Consider the following 18,224-nt stretch of genomic DNA (forward strand, 5'->3'; position numbering starts at 1 on the left):
CCACATTTCAGCCATGAAAGCATGTCCCACAGTACTGTGGCACGCGTGGCTCAGTCTTCAGAAAGCCAACGCGAGAACGCGGAGGCCCGTGCAGGGGAATTTTGACGAGTATAATGGGAGGGCGCCCCGCTGAATCGCGGCTACTCGTATAGCCTACAGCAGGGCTCCTATTGACTCGCTAACACCTTCGCTAGAGTAATAGCATCCCTACGACGGTCGACGACGCGTTAAACCGTGCACCGTGGTCGCGCGTTAAGAGGCTGGACCGAAGAAAGAGGAGTTCATTTTTGCGATATCCCACCCGACTGTGTCTGACGCCCGTCGATTCGACATCTGGTTCAAGGCCAAAACCCAACAGAATTGTTGCATATCCGAGCGTTCCTTTCGTTTTTCCTATTTGGTCTGGGTTCAGACGGAGGGCTATTGTTTTCTCTCCTTCTTTTCGCTTCATTTTTTCCTTCTTTCTTTTGGTACTCTAACCCCCCCCCCCCCCCTTAAATATCTGACAGCTTCTCCAATGGTTACGTCCGTCACCGCGGGCAAGGGCCTACGTAAAGGCATACATGGAGCAGCGTGGTATGTCTCGGTGCTGCCCTTTCTCTTCTCTACCCCCCCCCCCNCTTCTTTTCGCTTCATTTTTTCCTTCTTTCTTTTGGTACTCTAACCCCCCCCCCCCCCCTTAAATATCTGACAGCTTCTCCAATGGTTACGCAAAGCTGCACACCCGTCCTCCCGGCCACTTCTTGAGCTGGCAAGATCGCCGCCGACCTCAGGGAATTCATCCTATGGCTATGGAATCTCCTGCACCAGCCTCGACGCTCCTGGAGAAACTCCCAGCGCGACCGCCGACGCCTCCACGCGACACTACCCTCCAAGAGATTCCCGATCTGTTCAAGAACATCTCCTCCCAAGGCTCTCCCTACAATCCTCGGCTGGACCTCCACACGCCCCCCAACGCCAACGCGCCCGCGGGAAACTCGACAAATCCGGACTCGAGTCGCATAAGGAAGCGCGTGCTGTGGTCTGCTCACACAGAGTACAGGGACCCGCCTGATTACCGACCCGCCGCCGACGGGCTGCACAGGTCCCCGCTGGTGTCTGCACCCTCCTCGGCGTCTGGTAGGCCGCTCAAAGGAATCCTCAAGCCGTCGCCATCTCCGAACCCGCTGGCCGCATCCCTGGGAGACGGCTTGGACGCGGCGGGCGGGGCTCACGTCAACATCACTGAGATGCTCGACTCCACTATCAAGCAGCTGACAGGCTCCGACCGGACCTCGAAGCTGGATGCCTACATGATGCTCTCGCGGGCTCTCAAGGCATCTAATAACCTCCCTGACCGCGTTGCTCTGCAGCACAAGATGAGCCTACTCGTCCAGTTTATCCAGAGGGATGTCACATACAAGAATGAGGATGGCATCGTCGACACCTCCCTCGTCAATCACGCGTTGACCCTGCTGAACACATTTCTATGTTTCCATGCTATTGCTTCGACAATCAACTCCGAATTCGCCATATTCGTCATCGACCACTCCATACGCATCTTCGAGGATCGCTCCGCCTCTAAGGACGTCGTCAGGCATTTCATGCAGGTCGTAGCGATACAGAACTTTTCTGCAAAGGTTATGACGGCTGACCGCGTTGGCCGTTTGATCACGTCACTACACAGAATTGAGGACCACTTGAAGGGGAAGAGCATCATCACCGGCCGCCTGCACATCTACAGGAAGCTCGTGAAGCAGTCCCGCAACCACATGGCTCTTTACACCGACTGGATCAAAGACATGCTTACGGACATGCTCAGCACGGTGAGGGAGATCCAGACCCAGGCTACCCATCTTGGTATGGAGGCTGGTTTCTCCCTACGCCAGGGGAACCTGATGTTGCGCAAGATGACGGAAATCCTTCAGACGTCAAATGAGGATGAGACCTACATTCAATTCTATATGCGAAACCTGAGCGACATGGTCAAGGATAAGCAGCGGTCTGCCGCCGTTCCACCCATCTGGAGCGTCATCACCCTCTTCCTACGATGCCCTCTGGACCGATGGGACAACTACAACCCCTGGTTTTCGCTGATCCAGGTAGCTTTCAACACATCTGACAGCCAAACCAAGCACGAAGCCAACTACGCGTGGAACCGCTACGTCTTCCTATGCCTCATGGACAACAAGCCGACGAGCAAACTCCTGTCTACTCTCTGCCAGCCACTCATCAGTCAGCTGCGCAGGAGGGCAAACACCAAGCAGCTCGAGGAGAGCAAGAACCTGCGGAGGACTGTCATTGGTGGCATCTGCAATCTGTACTACTACGCATTTCGCCCCGGTAGCGAACGGCTCTCGCCTCCCGAAGTCACGTGGGACATTGCCGTGCAACCCGTGATTTCCCAGCTTCTCGGACTCGATGGCCACCGCGATGTTCCGACGGAAGATGTTCTGCAAGCATCAAGGATTCTGGTGGGCCTCTTGGACGTGTCAACACCAACCGTCTGGAAGGAAGATCGCATAGTGGACCTCCCCCCGGTGAAGCCCGATGACCTTCCTTCGATAGAGTCGAAATGGATCAGGAAGAACTCGGAGAGAGTGTTCAAAACTATAGGTCCTGTCCTGGAGAAGAAGTTCTTGGACCTTGCCAACAAGGAGAGCCTTACACATCGGTTATGGCAGGCCGTCGTCGGCTCGGTTGCCGCTGCCTCCGCTAAAGATATCAAGGTCTCCGAGGATACAGCTAGGTTCTTTGCCTGCGCCTTCGACCTCCTGTCGCATATCTGGTCCAAGGGCTGCGCCGATAACGAGGAGCTCCTACGCTCCAAGTTCTACCCCAGCGTGCGAAACTTCATCACCATCCTCCTGGAAGGCCTGGGATTGCTCCCCTTCATGGAGAAGAAGCTGTCCATGACGGTGCCAAACACGTTCGAGCCGGTGGCCACACCATCTCATCGCCCCGACCGCCCGGAGAAGCCACGCGGGATTGTCCGCACTCCGCTACAGCACCTCTTCACCATGTTGTCTTCTGTGCCCCACGGTGGAGCAGACGACGAAGCGTTCTCGGATTTCTTCCAGTCCGTGTTCAAGCCCTTCTTCGTCGGAAAGAGCGACAAGATCCGGGTCGAGCTCACCAGGGAGCTCTTGCGCCTGAGCCCGCAAAACACACCGTCTCCATTTGCCTTGTGGAAACTGGGCGCGCAAGCTGTGAAACTTTCCTTCTCCATGAACGCGCATCGTAGTTCGCAGGTGGACACCAATGTACCTGGGCCCGAGTTCCGTGAGATCGTGTCGCTGCTTGAGCGCGGCCTCACATCACACCCCAATCTATCGTCCACACCCTGGCTTTCGCTCTTTGACGCCTTCTGTCAGCGTGTGACGGCCGACTATGGAGATGCAGGCCGCGCCATTGTTATACTCAAGCCACTGGCCAAGACGCTGGTGGCCGAATTCGGATCCAATCCTGACCAGCCATCGCCTAAGCTTCTTGAGGCTGCCCGTGCCGTATTTGACTCGGCCAAACTCCCTCGTGACCAGCAGGCATTGGACGTTGCGCGACGTCGCATTTGGGGAGACCCCGCCATTGTCACCAAAGCAGGCTCTCCTGACCCCTTCGACTCCCTCTACAAGCTGGGCTCTCTAGTGTCTAGATACTACTACGACCACCTGGATAACAGTGACCCAGTTCCCTTTATCAACGCAATGGGCAAATTTGTTGTCGAGTCAATGGCCATTACGGGATTTGACTCCTTGGCCAAGCTACAGGCTGGGTTGTCACTGTGGTTTCAAGACGAGAAGAATATGCTGAAGATCAATAGTGACTCTCAACTCAGCATTTCGGTATGCTAATCCATCCATCCACCCCTCCCCCTGTACAGAATGCTAACTTAGACGATAGATCCGTGGACTTTGGACCACAATTTGCACCGAGCTGGCACGCAATGGCCCTCTCGATAAAGGCCAATTCGACCGTGTCGAGGTGTTGCTTACGGCCGCTTTCAGGAGCCAGCACCGCTTCATCGTGAACAAAGCAGCAGAGGCTTGGAATGCTGCCGTCAAGGATCAGGAGAGCATTGAGTGCTCAGACAGCTTCAAGTCTGTTGTGTCTTCCCTGCGCCCGCAGGTAGATATTACCTTGCCTGGTGTTGAACAGGCTGACGAGGACTTTGGTGCCCAGCCTGTCAACTTTTTGGATTCTCAGGAAGACGCGGGTCCACCAGCACCAGCAGCTCCCTCTCCTTCACCAGCTCTTACCGGAAGCAACATTTCAGATTTCAAGGGCGTCAAGATTTCCGTATTGAGGAGAACTGCCCGTCCTTCCCCGCCACCCAGACGTCGAGTGGAAACTACACCAGAGTCGAGCAGAATCTCCAAGCGGGTGACACGGTCAGGTAGCAGGGTGACCCCGCGTCTTCGGCACGACAACTCTCAGATTCAGTTTGAGCCAATCGCCTCATCGTCCCCCGTGGCCGACGAGTCCCAGAATCTTACTGAGAGACAGAAGGAAGTCCGGGAGAGGCAGAGGCAGAATGCGGCCATGTATTCTGATGTACAGACTGGCTCTCCTGTTACTGGGCCAGCCACTTCGGCGAAGAAAGCCGAGGCATCGGCCAAGGCAACGGCCGGAAATGCTCCGAAGGCGACGCCGGAGCGTGCCACCTCGTACTCGGAGCTGATCACCTCAACGCCAACTCCACGGAGAGGTCAGCTCCTCCTCATAGAAGGGGAGAACGACCCGGCGTCCTCGCCCCCCGAACCGAGGCCTTACCCTCTCCTGTCAGAGATCCGTTCCAGATCTTCGACTAATCATCTGGAGAGCTGGAACTTCTCTTCACCCCCCAGCTCCCCGGCCGTCACCCGCCAGCAGGCTGCCCTGGAAGCGGAGCAGCCGCAGGTAACCTTGACAGAAGGGTCCAGTCCTACGAAGCCACCCAATAAAGGTCGCAGTACACGTTCTATGGGGAGGTCGTCAATATCTTTCGATGTTATCCCGTCAAGTATCCCGGAGAAGACGACCGAGAGTGGGAGAGTTTCTATTACGCGATCGGGCAAGGTACTCCGCAGCGACCAGCACGACGTCGCCCCGGAGACGCCACCTACAAAGCGTGTGTCTAGGGCATCCAAGGCTGCCGCTGCCGCTGAAGAACAACTCGCCAGGTCGGTGGAAGAGGAGTTCGTGGATGCCAGGGGCAGTGTGGAGAGATCATCGCCTGTTCTTCCAGAAATGCCGCCGCAACAGGCTGCCGCCGCCGCCGACGACGACGACGACGACGATACGTCATCTCTTGAACTGAGCGAAGTCGACGACAGCCAACTTATGAAGTTTGTTGTCGAGCTCGAATCGCGCAGGTGCGACTCGCCTCTGAACAGGCACGCCCCCTCCTCATCGCCGGCGAAGCAGCAGGAGACAGAACATGTTGTGGTGGAATGCATCACCGTGCATACCGACTCTTCCTCGCCCTCGCCCTCGCTGGCACAGAGGAGGAAGCGCAAATCTCAATCCCAGTCTCAAGATTTCATTCCCTCGACGCCCGTCGAGCCTCCCTCAGAGCCTGCTGAGGAGGCACAAGATGAGGTCGGGGAGCAGGTCGGAGAGAGGCTCAGCAGCCCCCAATCCCGTAACAAGCGCAAGAGGAAGAGTGGAGAACTAAGGAGGAGCGAGAGACGCTGCAAGAAGAGACGCTCCATTTCGGCCTCGGAAGCTGCTGTACAGCAGGCCGAGGCGTCCAAGGACAACGCAGAGACAGTTGCCAGCAGCTCACCCGTTAAGTCTCAGGGGGTCAAGACTAGGCGCAGCACAAGGCAATCCCAGAAAGAGCAGGAAGAACACGAACGGCAGCAGCAACGACAGGAGCAGAAACAGCAAAAACAGCAGCAGAAGCAGCAGCGTCGGAGAAGGAACCTTGATCAAGGGAAAGGCCAGGGTGAGGATAGAGACACGGACGAAGAAGTGTTTTCTCAACTCATGACCGAGTCCAACGCGGCATCTCAGTCGCAATCACAGCTGCCAAGCGATGACGCGAATGACGTCGAAGTTGACATGGATATGGGTGAGGAGAATGACGAGATATCACGGCCAAACCTCGGAGGTACCAACCAAGGTGATGGCGGTGTGGATAAGACACCAGCAGTTGTTAAGGTGGAGGAGGAGGGTGAGAGTGGCCCGGGTTCGGGCGATGCGAGCCATATAATTGGACGACTGCAGGGTGAACTAGAAAGACTTCGGGCGGCATCTCTCTCGCGCGACGAGGTCTACAAGATTGAGGATATGCTCATGGATATGAAGAGGGAGCTGTTTGAGGCTGAACGCCGAGGAAGGCAGTCAGTCTAGGGACATTAGGCGAAGCTGGTAAAAGGAAAGGAGGGGAGATGAAAAAAAAAGTCATGGTATCATGAGTTGGATGGGCACATCAGGGGTAGACGGATCTTGTTTTGTTTTTGTTTGTATACAAGCATGCTTGCATGTGTTTTGCATCATCACTGGAGTTTTTTTTTCTGGGCATCAATTGAAGGAGGAGGGCTTGGCGTACTACAGAGTGGTAGACAGGAATTATATCATTGTATACCTTTATCTCACAGGGGCGTCATCTCTGCGTTATGCTTTCCTTTCAGTCTTGCATGCCTGTACTTAGTCCTGCATCACCGTACCCTTGCTATCTGTCGATTGGGACTTGTCCCCGTCAATTTGGAGGAGACGAGAAGCGGAGGAGACAGGTTGGAGGAGGGTAAAAGTACCAGGCAAGTGGAGACAGATTGGAGAATCACGAGATACAGTCGGAGTAGTTTTACGGAGTGCATCTACCCGTATCTCCTAGTAGCAGTTGCAGTTTGCTATGAGGAAAGGACTATCGAACATACACGAGATGAAAGAAACATTGACTTTTTCTTCTTCTTTCCTTCACAGCCTCTGAAGAAAGAGCGTAGAGAAAGTAAATTGTTGCGCGTGACGTTCGTTTAACCTTTTCTTTTCCTTTCCTTTCTATCATTTTTTCAATTCTTCTTATTGGCAAAGCTGTAAATATGAGCCCGCAAGAAGTTCCAAGCCTCGAGGCAAGCCAACGACGGCTATTTTCCATACTCGTCTATTCCCCGTAAAGAGAAAGAGGGAGGGTCGCAGTACTCATGGAGATGGTGATGAAAGCAGGATGATTGAGGAAAGGGAAAGACAGAAGCAAAAAAAAAAAAAACACCTCGTGGGTCGTGGGGCGACCCGTATGTTGGCTCTACCATCGTTGCTTTGCAGTACGGAGTATTACTAGTTAATACTACTAGTACGGATAGTAGTACACGCAGTAATGATAGCAAGAACAACAAAGCAAAATGTGTCTGTCGTATCAATGAATCAAAGAAGTTTTCTCTCGTGAGACGAGACTTCGGAACCGAAATTGGACTAGAGCCGTTTGCTCATGCCCCGGGATTCCCAATTCAGCAAGCCGACGGGGCGTGTCATCGAAGCTAGAGAATAAAGAAAAAAGAGTGTGGCATGAGAAAAGAAAAAGGAGAGAAACAGAAGGAGAGAGGGAGAGTGGAGGGGTGGAAAAAAAAGGGGCGAGAGGGGTGCATGTATAGTGAGGGAGAGAGGGGTGTGTCAAAGGGAAAGGGAGATGTTTACGAGTAGGATATGTGCAACATCTCTTCAATATGGGAATAATGGCGCTACGACATAAAACAGGACCTCGATTGTACGGGAAAAATAAAACTCAGATGACCACGGGACATCTGCTTTCTCTAACCAAGAGAGAAGCAATCGAAGAAGAGAAGAAGAAGGGGGGAATCTGCCCGACGTATTATGTGTGTGCGCCACAGACGCAGCCATGTCATCATTCTTGGTGATGTATAGTGTCATACTCGTCCTTTCTTACTTGTATGAATGAGTACGGAGCGATACAGGTAGTTACCTGGAGCAATGGTAAAGAACGGCAGCATCATGTGGCACGTGAGACGCATTCTACTGCGTATACGGGCACCATAGTACTCACGAGGGACTGTCGTCGTCGTACGAGTATGACTACATGTGCATATTGATCAAGGGCAAGGTCGCCAGATGAAGGACCTGTGTAAGCACTGCATGTATGACTGGTGTACTCTCGTACTGGACAATAAATGCAACGACGTGTTGTCATGTCTCGCTCACGAGTCCCTTGTTTCGTATTACTCCATTCACGAGCTCGGGTATCTTACTCTGTTGGTCAGGCTTTGACTCTCCTGTTGGGGGGGGGGGGGAGTTCTCAATGTTCTGGTATGGGAGGCAGGGTCCAAGAGATGGTTTCCATCGGTCTTGACATACAAAGATAACAGAAACGAAAAAGAAAAAGATGCGAATAGCTGAGACAAGAAAACAGGTGTTGCGAACCCGAGACCCATACTTTAGTCAGTATATTAAAGATTTATGGTCTGGGGACGAACAGGCTTTTTTCTCGGGGAAAAAAAACAAGAAGACCACATGACTGACGAGAAGCATAATAATATGAGTCCGGGGGTAAGCTTAATCAGACGTATTTTTGTTGGAGATGCGGAGGTGGAGGAATGTGGTAACTGGGAAGCGGGTTGTGGAGAGGAAGAAGAGGGGACGGAAGAGGACGACGTGATCATGGCACGAGGCATAATCAGAAGTCTATGCAACATGGGGAAGAGGGCGTGGAGATGCGGCCGAAATGTCGGTGCTCCTTTAATGTACTCAAACAGGTATATTTGTCGTTGTCGTCGTCGTCGTCGTCGTGGCATCATTGCTCGTAACGGCATATGATAAGAGTCGGTTAGTCCGCAGCAGTAATTTGTGAAAAACGACGTTTTTGTGGGACAAATCGGCATGTCGGCACCGGACCTCTGGTAGTCGCGACGATTATGCAAAATGGTTGGTTTGGCGATCAATTAAAGGAGGGTCAAGAGGGTATCTCGAGTCTTGGACGGATAAGACGGATGAGGCTCGGTGGGAAAAGCACCAAAATGACAGGGTTTCGTCGTGCTTTTCTGGCTGCCTAGAGAGTCACGAGTACCTCGATTTCTCGTACAGGATACTTGAATCCAGTATGCCAGCTTCGTCCTTTCTCCAGGTGCTCCCTTGCATACGCTCAAAGTAACCAGTACAGAAGTACCCAGTACACTACCCCTTTTCCACCCACTCACATTTCTTTTCTTTCTCGCCTCTGTTCCCTTGCCCTTTGTGTGTCTCATTCCTTTGGTACTGTCCGAATAGCAAGCTGTTTCCGAACCCGGAGGTCTTTGCACACACACTTGGCACACACACCACACACCTCAGACAGTGTCGGCCGCCTCCGGGAACCCACTTTACCTTGTTTCCAGGAAAGCTTAAACCAGAGGAATAAAGAGGGTAGGAAGAAGCCAGAAGAGACAAAGGACGACACAACAGAGAGAGATAATTGCGGCTGAGAGGGGGATCACAACAAAAGCGTGTGACATGAAGTCCAAACCCCTGGTCGATGCCAAGACGCCAGATCGGTTATTCGGTCTTGTGCCGGTCTAGGCAAAATGGGTTACATAACCAGGAGTTCCACTCTCCAGGCCTAAAGTGGACACACTAATTGGTCACAGGCCAATCCAAGTCCCGAAGCCAAAAGGCAGGAGGGCGGCATGTGTGCGGCGTAGCCTGCAGGAGCTGCAAAGGAAGGAGCCATCCCCTGGAGTTGCTCACTACACTCGCATCTGCCTGCCATTACCGGCCTTATGTCGGGCGTGTGCCAAGCCGGCACCTATTATCTCACTGGCTGCTCTTTCCGTGTTCCTTGTCCGCTGTATTAGCAACTGACGACAACTCGCATTATTATTTACAACCTCTTTTACCCGCATATTACACCGTAGGCACAATCCAGATTACGCTGTTAATCACCACTGGGCACTCATTCTCGTTCTTCCGTGAAGGAGGAAATACCCGAACTCGGTACAACAACACTCGTACCGTTTTGCCATTGACATTCGTACCGTCCGGAAAACGGCACCGTATTGGTGTGAGTTGTTGGTCGCTAAACCGTCTTTCCCTTCCGTAATACCATCCGTCTCCGGCTCCGGCGCACTTTCCTCCCCATATCTCATGATGATTACGCGCACACCCCTCTCTGAGCCCCCCCTTGAGCTCTCCTCGAGCTGAGGGCATTCTATTCATCCCCATTCCCATCACGGCTTCCCTCTTTGGGATGTCCTATATATCTCTCGTGACGACATGGTACCGCGACCAACACGCATCTCTACAAACGCATGACGGTCTACCTCTTCTCCATGTTCCGTGACTGGCCCGCTTCCCCAGCCTTGGCAAACCTTTTTACAACTTACCGGGAAAAATAGGCGACTGTGTCTTGTGCTGCTTGCAGGTGCTTGCAAATCGACAAGCCAACAAGTCAGACGGCCATCATTATCGGGTCAGAGACGACGACGAGGTACGACTACAACAACGTTCAGACGCTACAAGCACCGAAACATGCTTCTTTAGCCGCCATGTACGGTAGTGCTTGTATATATAAGTACGAGGTACAGAGTACAAGATACCCTTGTCCGTCGCATCGTACGGGCAGGGCGTCGAGTGGATTTCTCCAACCCCCGTGTGGCGTGAATGAGCGGCCGTGGGTGTCCTCTTGGTGCGGTGCGGTCTCTGCACTACTACGTCATTTGCGGAGATGACTGGAGGAATAGTCCCCGTGGAGTGAATATGGAAGCCCCAGGAGTTAAAAGACAGCCAGTTGTGTGGGGAGCGGAGGAGGATGGGCCTTGCATGGAGAAGGGCATGGCTTACCTTGACAACCCAACTTGGGGCCAACAAGAATCCCTGCCAGTCTTGGTAAAAGGTACTTTGTTTGTGCTCTTCGGTACCTGTACGGAGTAGACTGTACTTGTAGTATCGTAACACTCCATTTTTCCCCATGGGTCGATAGTATGAGCACACTCTTTTCACCTTTTCGCTCTGTGGTCCACGGTGTCCCGAACAGAGTCGTAGACTAGGAACAGCAATACAAGGACAAGGCGTCTCCCTTCATCTGCGCCTGTAGGGACAAGAGAAAAAAAAGAGGGAAGAAAACAAAGTCACTAGGACCATCAGCTAGCATCACTGAAATCGCCGGTTGCGTAGACGACCTGTACAGGCATGGGAACCGGGAACTTGTACGAGGGCCAGTACGGGGAAAGTGTTATTTGCTTGGCTTGGAATGAACAAGGATCGACCCCTCCTTCTCCAAGTCCTGCACCATGTGCCTCGCCCGCAAGCAACCCCATCTGATTCATCCATTGTTCGCCGTTGCGCCCCCATCCTGGGCCATCTCTATCCCCACACGACCTCTTCGATCCTCGTCGCAAACAGGGGCGGGGAAGGGCGTCGTCGGTTTAGGAGACTACATGTAGTAGTCGTACTCGACCGACACACGTACGTCTCTCTTCTGGTACCTACCAGTACTTGTTTCCAACCGCGTTTAACGCACACATCGGCGGCGTATTGCACCCTGTTCCCGTACTAGAATGGATACTCACACTACTTGTCGTGTCGTGTGCCATGACGGTCCCAAGGCTCAATGGTATAAGAACATTTGACTCCCTCCCTCTCTTTCTGGGATATCCCCCTCCCCTTCCCGTATCGCCAACAGCCTCGTACCCCCTCAATTCTCTTCCTCCACAGAGATCCGTATCCCCGGTCTGGGACACTCACCTAGAACCACAGACTTTGTCTTGCCTGTCTCGCATCTTGGTTGATCGACACGCACGCACACACACACACACACACACAATTGAATATAAAAGGAGAACAACAGGACAGACGGACAATCATCAGCCATGGGGCTGTTTCCCAGGTACTTCGGCCTTCGTGGTCAGGCCCTGAGTTGGGCCATTGGTGCCATTGCTGGTCTCGACTTCTTGCTTTTCGGCTACGGTATGAGAACCCTTTCACAATCGTCAAGCTGCAATGCTTCTAGGGGCTGTTTTCACTGACAGCGACAAACAGATCAAGGTGTCATGGGCGGTATTCTGACTCTCAAGGTCTTCCTTGAAGAGTTCCCCGACATCAACCCTGATAGCGACGACTCTTCGAGCACTGCTGAGCAGCGCTCCACGTACCAGGGTATCGCTGTCGCCTCGTATAACCTGGGATGCTTCATTGGCGCCATCATCACAATCTTTATCGGAAACGCCCTCGGCCGTAGGAGGATGATCTTTCTCGGAACCGCAATCATGGTCGTTGGTGCCGCCCTCCAGGCCTCTGCAACCACTCTGCCGCACTTGGTCATAGGCCGTATCATCACCGGTCTGGGCAACGGTGGTAATACCTCGACTGTTCCCATGTGGCAGTCGGAAACATCCAAGGCCAACCAGCGCGGTAGGCTCGTCATGATTGAGGGTGCCCTCATTACTGGCGGTATCACCATCTCATACTGGGTCGACTACGGCATGTCGTACGCCCCTGGCTCTGTCGCATGGCGCTTCCCCCTGGCTTTCCAGATTGCCTTCTGTGTTCCCATCCTGCTCTGCGTCCTCAACCTTCCCGAGTCTCCGCGCTGGCTCATCCTTCGTGGCCGCGACGCTGAGGCCAGGGATGTCATCGCAACGCTTGCCGATGATGGTTCTGATGAGGGCTTCATCACTAACGAGTTCAGGGCCATCAAGGATACTGTCTTGGTCATGAGCAAGGGACGCTTCAAGGACCTCTGGGACCGTGATGAGCAGAGGACTCTGCACCGCACCATCCTGGCCTACGTCAACCAAATGTTCCAGCAGATCTCGGGTATCAACCTCATTACTTATTACGCCGCCGTCATCTACCGCCGACTAGGCATGAGCGACGACCTGTCCCGTCTCCTGGCTGCCCTCAACGGTACCGAGTACTTCCTCGCTTCGTGGCCCTCTGTTTTCCTCGTTGAAAGGGTTGGTCGCCGCAAGCTCATGCTCTTCGGTGCCATCGGCCAGGCTGGTACCATGGCTATCCTGGCTGGTGTCGGTTCGCGGGAGGACGACAAGGCCTGTCAGATTGCCGGTATCGTCTTCCTCTTTGTCTTCAACAGTTTCTTCGCCGTCGGCTGGTTGGGAATGACGTGGCTCTACCCTGCCGAGATCACTCCCCTGCGCACCCGTGCTCCCGCCAACGCCCTGGCGACCTCGTCCAACTGGATCTTCAACTTTCTTGTTGTCATGATTACTCCGGTCGCCTTCCAAACGATCAAGAACCACACCTACACCGTCTTCGCTGTCATAAACTTCATCATGATCCCCTCAACCTACTTCTTCTTCCCCGAGACGGCTTACCGTTCCCTCGAGGAGATGGACATCATCTTCTCCAAGGCTCGTGGTCTCGGCGGTGCTTTCAGTGTTATTCAGATTGCCCACGACGAACCCCATCACTACGACAAGAACGGAAACCTCCTCATTCCCTTTGACGAGGACATCAACGATAAGCCCGAGGCTACGCACAACAGCGGGTCCGACGAGCCCGGAGGTATCCTGGCTGGGGATGAGGAGAAGGTTGTTGGCAGGTCATGATGTTAGACATGGTCTGGTATTCCGTGTGATGACTGATATACCGTTATATTTTTCATAATTACACCCAGAGCAATAGGAAGGTAGAAAGGACAAATTATTTCAGAGTGAATCTCTATTTGAAGCCCGGCTCGCGCTGCTCCTTTGTTACTAATGCTTTGGGGGTTCTTGACGTGTGCACGTCGTACTATACCCCATTTTTTTATGATTGCATGCATCCGTTTATTCTTCTTCTTTCCTTGTTACGAATATTTTCCTTTTTATTCGGTCTCCGTTCCCCCCCCCCTTTATAGAGGCTAGAGTCTACCATCACTACACTACTACACTGAAGAATGAGAGCTAGTGTGAATACAGAAATAGTTACGATGTGTTATTATTGATCAAGGTGAACATAAATATGAATGAGAGACTGGTCAAGGTTGATGTGTATATATCAGATACCCAATTAGGAGCAGTAATTGATGGTTATATTACTATGTACCGAACCGAAATGTTTATGCAAAAGGAATCAAAGAGTCATCCAGAAATGCTCATTCCTTCCCGTTGTGCGTCTGCGGCTCCTTCTTAACTAGGTCGCCTCGTAACCCACACCTGACGAAGTGAGGCTACTTTCTGACCCGAAAGCAGAAGGATATGCTTGATTGAAAATGTGGCAAGAAGGTGAGGCTTCCTGCTCTATTGTTGGTGGCCTTGGGCCATATTGGTCACGTGGTTCAGCCAGCTGTCAGACGTAAGCGGCGGAATAACGTCGGCAAAAAGCTCGTCTGAGTTACCGGATCCGGATAGGAATAATCGGGTGGAATTGATTATATGATAATAGCAAATATATCGCACTTATCCATGTAGAAATTTCCTTGGTCATTCTGATGATATTGATGATATCTATCTCTAGGGGTAATTGTGACTGTAGAAGTGGCCTTTTATCGTCAGGGTTACTGCCGATCGGGCCGAAACAACCTGTTCCGGCCGATGACCCAGCTGTTTGTTCCAACAAGTAGGACCTCGCTCGTTTGCGCAAAATAGCCAGGCCCCTACAGACAACCAGGGCGGCGGCGGCGGCCCATCCAGCTCGTGTTCTTCGGTGGCAGCGGCGTCGCTGCGGAGGGGGGGGAGGGGGGGTTGTTTGTCGTCCGTCCTGGCACATGACCCTCCAGAGTCTGTCTCTCGAGGCCTACTTGTGGACACGGGGGCCAGTGGTTTCACCGTCCTCGCTGATGAGTGAGAAGGGAGAGGAGTGTCGATGTTCAGGCCGCGAGGGGATTGTGGAGTGTTGTTGTGAGCTGTGCCATGGCTTATCCGTTGTCCTGTGCTTCTTCTTGGAAGATCACCAAAGGCTTCGCACCACCGTACCAGCGAGTACAAGTGCGAGGGATGCCTTGTTATGTGATCTGATAACTTTCTTGTTCTCTTTCTCTATGTGAAGCTATTTCGATTTTGCAGGGTGAGGATAATAAAGCTCGTTCTGTGCGCCCGGCAGATAGTTCTGTCGGATCCGGGATCCACAGTCCCTCTCTATAGGCATCCTGGTGAACACAGAGCCTGTGAATTCACCGTTGCTGGTCGTTGATGAAGGTGAATGGGGAGGGTTGACGGAGCACTAGGCCGTGACGTATGTCGGCATCGACATGTGATTGTCGAGTGTATTGGAAGGAGTGGACTAGTCATTGGGGAATTGGGGTGTAGATCCCGGATCCGACAGAACTATCTGCCGGGAACACACCACACACATTATCCTCATCATCATTTGCTCTAGATGAAGATAGCTTCAGAAAAACGAGCAAGAGATATAGATCACAACAAAAGACACCATCTGCACTCGTGCTAGCCGGTATGGTGGTGCAACGCCTACCTGTGATCTCGCGAGCTGAAAGCACAGGGGTTCAAACACAACCTATATAGGTAGTTTGCAGGATTCCGAGTTCCCTCGGATTTCCTCCATCATCATCATCAGTTCCTCCATCGATTCAGGTTGCACATTCCAACAGAGAGTTGTTGTGGTGATATGAGCCGCCCTTATGAGCAGTCTGGAGCCGGGAACTTTCTTTGTGTAGGGTGACCTGTTGAGGCATGTAGATGGCTCAAGGCTTTCAAGAAATGAAGGTGATGATGATTTAGCTGACTAGCTAGCTACTGCACAATGTGAGATGTGAGAAAGCAAAGGCTGACTTAACCACATGACCATGTGGCCTAAGCTCATCAACACGACCTTCTGCCGGGTAATAGTGAGGTCGAGCCTATTAGTCCCAGTCCTTCAGGATAGTAAGTAGGGGAACCTGGGCGGCGCCCTGCGTATAGGGAGGCAGTTTGCAGGCTCACGTGGCTCTTTACGAACCGGTGAACGATGGGCCAGCGACTGGCAGAAGTAAAGACGGCATTGGCAGTGGGTGGTGGGCCACTCCGGATAGGCGTAGGACCGGCGTCGAGGCTCAGGTCCTGAGGGCATGCGGCCCATTTCCAGGAAGACAGCGCACGGCGCTCGTACCCCGACCGGCTTCCCCAACTCAGGCCATCGCGACGGTCAATCTATCTGGCCTCGGCGCCGGGCCAGCTTCCAGTCGAAATGGAACGAGTTTGTCGGAGCGAGGCCGCAAGCGCCTATCCCACCCTGGTCACATATGGTAACGTTGAATCTTCCCCGGTGAAGCCTGAGTGCCGACAGTCAGGGCGAAGTTTTTTTTTTTTTTTTTGGAGTCCCCGGGGAAATGTGTTGGCTGTAGGGCCCTCGTAGTACCACTTTCTTACAGGGTGGATCGTATATAGTCTTATAAGGAACTCGAGTATACTCAAAGCTGAGAGGGTAGACTGCCTAACATAGCCGGTTGATCTGCCGAGCTCATGGGAGCCTCTGCATACCTCGATTTCTCAATTTCGTGGTGAAGGGGGGACGGCAGCGGCAAAAGATTGAACTGGCCGCTTTTGTATTTCGCTTTTACACACCCCCCCCCAAAACAAAAAAAAAAAAAAAAAGTGACCCCGTGATTGATATGGCCATTGAAAAGCTCTCCTTTGACGAGGTTCACTGGTGAATGATGATTCCGTGTTAAGTTGCCAGATAAGTTGCCTCGGAGGCTTTCCCCTCGCGGGGCTTTTCTAAACAGATTGCCGAACGCCGTACTTTGTTTACCTTGACCATGGAGAGTAACGCGGGGGGGCAGAGCATGTTGAGCCCAGGACCACATCTGTACCAACGTTTGGCTGCACAGTGGTTGGTAGGGAGGAAGAGATTCTCTCTCACGGGATCCACGATCGACGGTGTTTTTTTTTTTGAGGACATGGTGATGTCGATAGGGGTGCAGAGAGGGCAGCACCGATTGAGAAAGTTCTGGGCGTTTTTGGGGGAGCGAGGGTGGGCTTGGGGGTCTTCGTGGTCGGGAATTCGGTGCACCCCCTCGCCCCTAACATGGCAGTGTGCGTCTTGAGAGCGGCAGTGTGACGGGTGAGTCCCTGTGCCACAGTGCTTGGAGATGGAGGTGTGATGGAGAGTACAGTATCCCGTTGACTCGTTTACGGGAACCACTGTTTCCAAGGTGTATATCTTGCATTCCGGCCGAAAGTCGTCCCATTTCGTCCTGGACATCCTCAGGCATTGCTTCTGTCCGGGGAGCCTGCTGGCCGCCGCCATAGTAATATTCATGGACAAACGCCCGTGCTCAAGAGGAAACGAGCGGAAAAACAGAAGCCTTTGATGAGCCCAGAACTATGTTCGACCTGACGTTTGACCTTCGAGAATGCCAGGGTTGTATTCCGCACCTGTGCCTATGACACGTCGTCGCTCGGGGGGTGGGAGGGATGAACTGCCGCAAAGGCCAGGAAAAGGGGGCCTGTTGGTTGCCTTCGAGGGCCCTTTGGATGTCATGGTATTTGAAGGGTGAGAGTCAAAGGGGATATGTGTATAGGCCTGTGCAGGCCTGTGTATGCGCGCATGTGTGTGTATGCCAGGAATGTTGTTGTGAGCTGTAGGATCTAGGCTCTTGTTGCTGTTAGGTTTTGGGGGGCGAGGATTGCCTGTATTTATAGTCAAATCCGAGGCCCTGTTCAGGAGCATTTCCAGTGAATTACCTGCCACTGACGGTTCATGTGATGTGGCTGCTCACATTCAAGTACACCACTGTCACTGTCACTGCTGTATGAAGAGAAGTGGTAGTATGAAGCAGTGTAAGGATGTCCAAGAATGATTTCTTCTCTGCATCATTCCCCGGGAAGTAGAGCCATCTGATACTTCTGAGAATTTCCGGGTTGGCGTGGGATCAGAGCTGAGCCAAACACAGAATGAGTGAATGACTTTCCCTGAGGAGGGAAAGAGAGTGACGAGAGTTACGTGGACTGTGAGCACAGGGCGGATAAGTGCATAGTATCTCGTCGGTGAGTCGATGAGGGTGTCACTACTAGTACCATTATTCATATACGGTGTTCGTGGACGCATTCTAACGTTCAGTTAGTGTTACCACTTGATGGTGAATACTACTGATAATTCTGCTTTATCAGGTCATGGAACAGTACGTAGAAGTAGAAATAAAATGCTAAGTGACGAGTATCCAAGACCTTTGGGTCGGCGCCCGGTTGTCCTCGTATGGTCTTTTTGACATGTAGGGATACATCGCTCAGTGTGTGTCCTCTCGACGACCGATTCGACATGTGAAATGTTCAATAGAGGGCCCTGCCTTTTCCTCCCTTTCTTTTCACACCCCCCTTTCTTTTCACGTCCCCCTTTCTTTTCATAGACTCTGTACTGGTAGAGGATCGAGTATATGTGCCTTCACGTCCTACATGCAGTGA

General features: G+C 52.7%; 2 protein-coding genes across 2 annotated transcripts; both read left to right on the forward strand.

The window, feature by feature from the left end:
- Positions 1-563: 563 nt before the first annotated feature.
- GMORB2_1572 (Rap1-interacting factor 1 N terminal) lies at positions 564-6,312 on the forward strand (the record flags this gene model as incomplete). Its single annotated transcript, XM_035463554.1, has 3 exons — positions 564-576; positions 811-3,821; positions 3,880-6,312. 3 exons carry the CDS (start codon positions 564-566, stop codon positions 6,310-6,312), a joined length of 5,457 nt encoding a protein of 1,818 aa, XP_035320385.1.
- Positions 6,313-11,753: 5,441 nt separating this feature from the next.
- On the forward strand, positions 11,754-13,451 carry GMORB2_1573 (Sugar (and other) transporter; the record flags this gene model as incomplete). The annotated part of the gene is made up of 2 exons (XM_035463555.1): positions 11,754-11,850; positions 11,923-13,451. The coding sequence occupies 2 exons, from the start codon at positions 11,754-11,756 to the stop codon at positions 13,449-13,451; spliced, it is 1,626 nt and encodes a 541-aa protein (XP_035320386.1).
- Positions 13,452-18,224: the final 4,773 nt, after the last annotated feature.

The sequence above is a fragment of the Geosmithia morbida genome, assembly GCF_012550715.1.
Source record: "Geosmithia morbida isolate 1262 chromosome Unknown scaffold_10, whole genome shotgun sequence".
Taxonomy (NCBI): Eukaryota; Fungi; Ascomycota; class Sordariomycetes; order Hypocreales; family Bionectriaceae; genus Geosmithia; species Geosmithia morbida.